We start from the raw sequence: 9,521 nt of genomic DNA on the forward strand, positions 1-9,521 counted from the left end.
ACAACAAAATATACACTTTAATGCATACTTGTAGGCGATTTAACGTTTACATTGAGTAAATTTGTTCGTAATTAAATTTAGAAATTTGCGTCGAATTATTTTCTATTGAACAGGTTATACAAACATGAACATGCAAATTCGTCACTTCTTTGGCTTTACAAAATTTACTCGTAACTTTATTAATAAAAAATATATTTTTTTTTTCAAAAATTAAAATTTTATATTCGCACTTGAATAAATGGCTGACTTCCAAAACATACCAATACAATGTTTGGATACTGTTATACTGCGGTATTTAAACTGTTTGTATATGCAGAGTTGTGAAACATTACCATAAACATTGCATATTTTGAATATTCAATAGAGGTATTCCCGAAGTCTTGCACGATGCAAGGATTGCACGAAATTCTGTAACAAATACAATGAGAGAAATATGTACATGNGTTGCATATTTTGCAGCGATAGGAAATGGTGTTTCCCATGTATTTTGTTGTTGTATGTTTGCAAGTTATGCAATCCGTGCTACGTGCAACGGCTTTGCAAGATTCGGAGAATGCCCCTAATATAACACTGAACGCCCTTTCGGAATTTTCCATTTTCACAAACCCGATCGCAACCAAGAACAAACGAAGCATCAACTTTGTTTGTGATGCGATGATTGCTCTAGCGATACGTTTTGATAACTTTTCGGATACGTTTTGGAAAAGTATACATTGTCAACCATTTGTAGTCCGGCGTTACGGAACTTTACACTTTGTACACTAGGCAATGCAATTGACGTTTTGGAAGTCAGCCAATCTTCAGCATGTCTTTTTTTATCCTAATGTGGTTTCAAAGTTACGAAATTACCCACAGATACATTACTTACAAAATGTTGTTACCGGTTTAATAATCTATGACACAAAATACGCTTGTAAAACTGATTTTTGGTCCCTGATTTTTACACAACAAAATCTAATTTACAAAGCGGTAGCGCCCCTCTTCATTTTCAATTTGCTGGCATTTTTCCAGCAAGCTCTTCTTCACAAGCGCAAAAATGCATTTCCCGGTTTCATATGAAGCTACAACCTATTACTCGATCTATTCTGACGTCACATATTTATATATTCAAGCATGCTTGTTCCTCATTCGGATTTATAGATATACATACGTATGTATGTATGTATGAAGGCAAACTTTGAAATGCAGTACGTAGCATTCATATTTTGCCAGCAAGCAAATATTTAACTTTCAACTAAACAAAATCAACAAAAAAGCAAACTACATATTATATGACTAAGAGTAAAGTAAAAAGAAATAATAATACATGAATCAGCTAATGCATGCCATGAACAACGCTTGCAAACATAGCATTTCAGCAAATCAGCAGCGGCGGTGTCACAACACATTCCAAGCGTCAATTCGTACTCCGTTCGTTCGTGGTCGTCGTCGTCGTCGTCGTCGTCTCATTCATCAGTACAGTTCCAATTGAATGTACATCATCAATATTCTCAACAACATTCAATCACTTGATAATACTCGTTAGACTGGTGTACCCAGAGGGTCCGTTGCTGCCACTTGTACCGCCACTGTCCCCCCGACAACGCCCACAACAACAGACTTGGCGTAGCACATCCAGCAAACCGTTCCCATCAAAGTCATCCATGTTGTTCATGAACACACCTGATGTGAGATCCTCCTCGTTGCGCGTGCCCACGAATGCTTTCAGATCCGAAATGGGGAAGCCGTCACGATAGTAGCACTTGATCGTGTCATATGCATCCATAATGACTGAGATGAAGAGCGATAGCACGACATAAATGTACAGCGAAATGAAGGAGTACAAGTAGATTTGGCAGAACCACCACAGCCAGTCGGCCTTTGATGAGAGTGTCGCGAAGGTGGCAAACATGTCATCACCATTAATTAACGCGAAAAGACACTCCGAGGTGGTAGCGAGCGAGCGGAACTTCATATGGTAGGGGCCGAGTATGAGCCAGCCGCAGAATGTAAAACCGGCATAGATGAGTAGCGCTGCGAGTAGGAAGCGTAGGATTTTCGGCGCGGCTTTCTTCAGTGTGAGTATGACGACGTTGTAGGTCTTGAAGAAGCCCAGATAGCGCAGCACGCCGAACCACACTAGCAAATTACCGATGCCTAGGAAGAGTGAGCAGGTGTCCCATTGATCGACGACTAGAAATTTGCGTTCGATTTGCTCCTTCAGTGACGAGCCAATGATGAGCAGCAAATCGTTGATGATGATCATTACGTACCTGCGCGTGCGAAGAAGAAAATAGCGTTTAAGTAATTGGTAGTTTAAAAACAAAACATAACATCGCTCGATTCATTTGCTGTTCGTATTTGTATTAAAATTAAAATGCTGTGCAGTACGCTCAATAGCGTGGACCGAAAACCCCTTTTTTTTTAGAATTTTGATTGGTAATAGCAAAAATATGAATCATTATGCTTTATAAAAAATATGTGTGAAATTTGGAATTTTTTGGTCAATACTCTAGGCTAGCCCAAGTCCATCAAAGTTTAATATGCTAAAAAAATAAAAATTAATAAATAAGTTAATTAATACATTTTTTTTTTGTTAAAATTGCAATAATCTTCTAAAGTATTAGTCCTTTAATTTGGTATATGGACCTTTTTTTGTAGAGAATCGAAGATAGGTAAGAAAATTTTTTTTTAGTACTTGGACTTTGATGGACTTGAGCGAGCCTAGGATATTGACCAAAAATTTTCACACTTCACACAGATATTTTTTAGAGCATAATGAACCATATTTTTGCTATTACCAATCAAAATTCTTAAAAAGCCGATTTCCGGCCCATGCTAACGCTCAACAACTCAAAATTTTAATAAATGCAGCAAGACAGAGTGAAGAAAGATGCGCTTCCGTTGCATGCCAATCGTCACATTTTTTCGTGACGGTGGTTTGATTCACTACCGCCCCTAAATTGAGATTTCATTTTAAAAAGTATATCACTCACCAAAAATTCACAAACTCCATGTGACCGTCGAAGCTCAGCTCCTTGTTGAAGTGCATGCGGAAGAAGTTCACCGTCTGGCAGCGCAGCAAGTAGGCGCGATACAGCGCGCGGGAGCACAGCGCAAAGGACAGTAAACACACCATCAGCACCAGGATGTTCAACATGCTGCGCAAAGCCGCATCAAATTCTGCATTCGAAATGAACTCAACATCGCCTTTGCAGCGCAAACGCTGCGCATCCGCATCGAGCGAAAGCAGCATTTGTCCGTCGTGATCGCGATTGTCGAAGATTATACTCACATCGAACTTGAAGCAATCGGGCGCGGACAACGGCCCGCCGTAAGCCTTAAAATTGATCGTCTTTATGGCGAACACCAGCGTCGCCTTGACCAGCGAAGAGAAACTCAACTCGACGCCGCTTTGCTTGAGATACGCCTGCACACCCATCTTGGTCACATTTGGCGGCAAATACAGACAGAACTCAGTGATGTCCGGATTGAAAATGTACGACTCATTGAAACCGAAAATCGTGCCTTCGCGATAGTTGTAGAGGCAGAGATGCAGAGGGGCCATCTCGTTGTTGTCGGTCGGGTAATCATAGGGGCCGATGGAACGACTCATGTTGGCATAACCGCGCACCGCATAGTCGATGGTGTTATAGAAATCGGATTTTTCGTAGAGCGCAAAGGGGCCTACAGAAGGCGGGTAGGATTCCACCTCACGAGAAGAGTCCCAGCCGCGCAAAAATAGATGCGAAAAGGCGATGCGATTATCCCAGGTGTAGTTGATGTGATTGTAGCGTGAATGCGCGAAGAGGCACAGCTGCACTGTCACCAATATGATCTTCACCACCTGGTGGAGGGAGGAAGAAATAAATTATGTAGGTAGTTTGATTTTGTAGAAATTTATTAAAATCGGCGTTTTTGTGACGGCATGACTCAGCTTTTTGTCCCAGTTATTTTTTAAGTCAATAAAACTTAATTCATACGCATTACATTCAATCAATCTGTAATACAGACAAACGAGTATGCAGCACTGCAACACACAGAATTACAATGAATTCAATTGGTATGTGAAAACTTTTCACTCAATTAATTAATTTAATTGCATCCGTAGACAGATTTCGAATGTTTGTATGGAACTATGTGAGTACTTATGAATGCATACATATGTATCTTATTACATTAAATGAGCAATTTTTGTATACATATATAGTATCTGTGTTCATATGGAATAGTAGCTTATGTCGGGAAGCTGGCTTTAGTATAATGCAGCATTCCCTTTATTCTTTAAACGACAAGGAATTTTTTTATGAAATCTAATAAGAATATTGACTTGCTAGTATCGGACCTATTTCCTGCACGTTTATTTGCCAAAAGTTCTTCAACGGTATGCTGCGGATGCCGCATTATACTCAAGCCAGCCTTTCGACAGATATGTACATATATCCATAGGGTTCTCGGAAACGGCTCTAACGATTTTGATGATATTATGCACATATGTAGATAATGTTTTGGATTTTAACGTTATCTGAATGGGCATTATCTCAGAGAAGAGTCGTATAAGGTTGCCACCTATTCGAAGTTAGTTACAAATTAATTAAAGCATCCAAAAATTTTATTTTTAATTTTAATAGGGTTGCCACCTATTTTGAATCCTATATTCGTTAAATTTTTTGTTTAGGAAAAAAGTTAAAATATTACCATTCATGTGTACCAAGAGAAGGTTCTTAAACAATGTTTTCCCTATATAAAAAATGTTATGCCTTAGGATAATAGTATAAGGGTGCCACTTATTTTCGATTCTACACAATTTATCTAAAACATCGCAATATGGATATGAAATGAAAGGTATTGTTGAGAACTTTGGTCTGAAAATATTTTCGATCAGGGTTGCCACGCTTGACATTTCAACTCACATTTTAAGGCTTAATTCTTAAACTGTAATATAAAATTCTCTAAAACGAATATTTTTTTTTAATAGGTTGTCTAGAAAAAAATTGCAAAAACAATTTAATCCGAACGAGTTGTCTGAATTTTAGTCACTGTAACGGGTGTGACGAGTACGCAAACCAAATTAGCTACTCCTTACTTGCATCAGAGTTTTTCTGCTAATTATGTCTTCTGTTTATGGTTTTAAATAGTTCGTTGTATAGTTAAATAAACATTCTCAACATTTACGCCAAAGTTGCTTGCCTCTATTGCAAATTATACATTATATGTTCCAAATTCAACTGTGACGGTTGTGACTTGACTTTGCGACTAACTAACTTTATTTCTCAAAAAATCGGATTTTACGAACGTCTACAAGATTCTGCCATCTCAAGAGGGGGTAATCCTTGATTGAACTCTTTATCTCCATTGTCTGCCTGAGTAATTGTAAAGTACCTTATTTTTAAATTGCATGAAGCTGTGACCTGTCAAAAATTAATACAATTAGAGTTCTATTGAGCACCGCCAATGCTAATGAATTTCTTTTTTTTTCTACATATGCATAACGAAAATAATACAAAAGGTAGCAGGTTCAGAAGTACAAATGTTAATGTAAAAATAAATTATAATTGCAAATAGAATCCTTAGGCTAAATATTTATTTTGTAAGCTCTTGAGGAAAAATACCGAAATACACGGTTGAGATAACTAAAATATAATTATTGTTAAACTAAAATTAATCACAAATGTTATGATAGCATTTTGTGACTCATTTCGAAACTTTTCAAGAGCTTAAAAAGATAGATGAGGCAAATAAGTGAATACATTCGCATTCAATTATTTGTAACATAAAACTATTTATGGACTATCTGCAAAGTAGCAAGTGACAATCACGGCCGAGCGGGGTAAATATTAGTTGATAATGAGCAAATAGCACACAAAGGAGATAGTAAAACTGCGCATTAAGTGTTGCGTTGTGTACTTACACCCAACCTTAAGTGCTTAAAAGCAACAAGAAAAAAAAAGTTTTCTTCTAAGACGCAGACATTGTTTTAGTAAGTGATTAGCATGTTACGGTAAATAGAAAAATAACTGGGCTTAAATGTACTAAAAATTGTAATGTAATAGTTAAAAATTTAACGGAAATGTGCGACAGCGAACTCTTACGTAGGCGAAAGCTGGGAAAATTCCATGCGATGATATCGAGCCCTAACCGCTAAAATAATGTAAAAGATTTTTTTTTTTAATTTTCTTTTTGATGCTGAAATATTCTGAGATCTAGCATCTAGATGTATTTCGGCATTAAAAGGAAGATTTTGAAAAAAAATGTCGCTTACGTTATTTAGACGGTTAGCGCTCGACATGTATTCGCAGACACTTTTTGTCTCAAAAAGATAAAACGTAGAAGACTATGAATAGTTCGCTACCTGTTCGAAGCGTTGTAAGCTATGTAAGCTTTTAAATTACTGCTATGCCAACGCTATATATATATAAATATATGAATGTACATACTACAGTGCATATTTACTAACTGATAAGCTGAAATGTTTAATAGAACAATGTATGTATATTTAGTTATGAGGCAACCAACTGCGCTTATTTAGCTGCAGTCTTTAGTTTGTTTTTAAAATATTCACATTCGGAACAAAAGTAGCGCTAATTGCATACATATGTAGATATGTATATGCATACATTAGGGATGTTAATTTATGAGCCTTTTCCGATCCCGGAATTTTCGGGATGTCGTTATAACAATCCCGGGATCCCGGTATTAGTCCCGGGATTTAGATATTCATTACTTTTCAAGAACTTAAATCGAAAAAATTGCTTCTATATTGTTTGAGAAGTTCTCCTACCATAAAATAAATAATAAATAAATGTGTTTGAAACGTACTTTTTTATTTAAAGTGACGTTTTTATTTTTTCTCTCTGACCTCATGATTTATTTTAAAAGACTTCCCTTGTGTTTCTGGCTTATTACGCTATAAAGGTCAGTGAACACCTTCTTTTTGGAACAGTCCACATATCGGCTATCTTGCTCATCGAATTTGCTTGTTTTCCTAAACTTGTTATTAAATTCTTCTCCTCTTTCTTATAGTGTTTTTTAGCTCGGCTAATTTTGTATGGCTCAATAACGTATGATATAATTTTAATTTAGTTAACATTCTATAAAAATGCAATTAGAAGTTTCAAGAACAAATCATTTACCTTTCAAAGTGCAACAATATCAACAGACACGTTTTCTTTCCATTATTTTTTTCAAGCGCAACTATTCAATTTTTAACTCTCACGCACATAAAATGAAAATGAGACAAACTAGCGGAATAAAATGTTTTGCAAACTGCTATTGGTGCGCCATTCCAAGAAATATATATTTATTTTATATTGTTGAAGTGAAACTTATTAATCGGGTTCGGAGATGGTTGCGTTAAATATTTAACACCAAGTTATAAAATCTGTATCGTTTGTTCGATTTTCAAAAATGAGGTGTAAAATGAATAATTAGTTTTTTAAAGGGTTGCCATATATATGAAAATCAAATTCAAATTATGTATTAAGTTAAATCAATTATCCGAATATGGGTATCAAACGAAATGGTTTTGAATAAACTGTATTTTTTTGCTACATGTTGGAGGGTTTCCACCTGTTTCAAAATTCAAATTTACAAGAGGTTTTGTACAGTAAGCGTGAAAAGAAAGAGCTTAAAGAAACACAATATTTTTGAGGTTAAAATTCTCGGCAAAAAAACTCGGAATTTTCGGGATTTGTAATTCACACTGATGACAATAATAGGAACTCCTTTTTGTTGACCAGTATTGGCTATATTTCCTGTTTTATTAATAATTAATATTTGTATATTAACATTTTTCTAACTCATTATACATATGTATATATAACACCGCGCAATAGTAAATTTTAAACACAAATCCCAATATATTTGCGAAAGCATGGACCAAATACTGTAAAACTGCGTTTTTTGTTTTTCACTCTGATGTCAGTAATTCGAAATTGATAAAAAAAATGGGTATCAAATTGAAGAGGAAATCCTTTAGAATTTAAGCAGATTCCAGTTTTTGGTGCAAACGGACTGGTAAATGTTCTTTTAAAATTTAACCTTGAAATTTTGCAGTATTTGTTTTTGAAAAAATTATATGTTAAGGACTTATATAAACTCGATAACTTCCTTGAATTTCATCCTTCTAACTTTATCGGCTTAAAAAAATTACCTATTCGTCCTAGTGAATCCAAACATTTTTATTTATTTTTTTTTAATTCTGCAGAAATTTCCTCTTGCATTTGGTACCCATATTTTTATTCTACACATTGCATTGAAATATTTAAATAATTTTTGGAATTAACCATATCTTTGAAATTACAAATTCCTTTAAAATAAATCCTGACTAAAATAAGTCCTTTAAAATAAATCCTAACTAAAAAGTTGGTTTCAAACCCATTTATTTATTATTTCTTTTATGGTAAGAGAGCTTCTCAAACAATATACGTTAAGTTGTTGAAAAGTAATGAATATCGAATATCCCGGAATTGTGATACCGACATCCCGAAAATCCCGTGATCGGAAAAAGCTGTAAAATTAACATCCCTAGTAGGTACATATGTATGTATAAATGTATTTGCTTTATAATTTTTTGATAATTCAAATGTTATCTATTTAACTGCTCATTCGAAAATGCGGCACTGTTTTGCTACTTCACAGAAAACGTAGGCGGATCTCAGACTTTTCCTCAGCTCAGTTCGGTCATTGAGTTAATTGGTGCTTCCAATTGAATATATGTCCAAACAGATAATCAATTTCTTTCATCGCTCAAACAGAACGTGCTTTGGGGTACAATATTTTCTTTATTTGCAATTCGAGCACACAAGCGTGTGTGGTGGATTGCTATTGCCGGTGCACTATGGTCTCAATGCCTGTTTTTCTGGCCAAAACTAAGTACGACTAAATAAGATGATTAAAAAAACACAAGAATTCTTTTCTCATTGATGGTCATTTGATTTCCGATATTTTTGTAAAATATAGTTTAACCCTTGCCGACTGAGGGGCTAAAGCGTCTTTCTCATAGTATCAAGATAACCTACGAAAATAGCCGTTTTCTTAGAAACACAAGATATATTTAATAGTTTTATGGCCTTATTCATAAAAAATAACCATAACATTTTTCAACTTATAAATCTTTTGTAAAGCTGCTTTATTTTTTATGAATATGGCTATTATTCTTTAATAACTGCATCTAAGTCAAACCTAGGTGTAAGGTTAAGGTTTAAGAAAAATCTTATAATTTATTAGGGTCAAAATAAAGAGATCTTATTTTCAAATTTGTTGACTGCTGATTTTTTACTACATTATAGCTTTTTACAAAAATAAAGCTAGCAATCAGAAAAAAGTTATGTTAACACATGTAAAAAGTTAGTTTTGGCCAGAAAAACAGGCATTTGGACCATAGTGCAGTATATAGTTTTACAAACATAAACAAAGTATTTGTAATGTAAGATTATATACAAAAACAGCAGCAATTGGAAAAATAAAATATACATACAGTGCAATCCGGTTATAATGGACTCCACGGAACCATGTAAAATTCTCCATTATAATCGAGTGTC

The 9,521-nt window shown here is 34.9% G+C and overlaps 1 protein-coding gene across 1 annotated transcript in view; it reads right to left on the reverse strand.

Moving 5' to 3' along the window:
* Window positions 1-479: 479 nt before the first annotated feature.
* LOC108374127 (mucolipin-3-like) overlaps window positions 480-9,521 on the reverse strand; it is a 21,295-nt gene continuing 12,253 nt past the window's right edge. Inside the window, exons 2-3 of the mRNA XM_017630100.1 lie at window positions 2,976-3,826; window positions 480-2,252 (exon numbers count right to left, since the gene is read on the reverse strand). Coding sequence (XP_017485589.1) covers window positions 1,505-2,252; window positions 2,976-3,826 — 1,599 coding nt within the window. The 3' untranslated portion in view covers window positions 480-1,504. The remainder of the gene's footprint in view (window positions 2,253-2,975; window positions 3,827-9,521) is intronic.

The sequence above is a fragment of the Rhagoletis zephyria genome, unplaced genomic scaffold (assembly GCF_001687245.7).
Source record: "Rhagoletis zephyria isolate East Lansing unplaced genomic scaffold, Rhagoletis_zephyria_1.1 Rzeph_scaffold_07376, whole genome shotgun sequence".
Taxonomy (NCBI): domain Eukaryota; kingdom Metazoa; phylum Arthropoda; class Insecta; order Diptera; family Tephritidae; genus Rhagoletis; species Rhagoletis zephyria.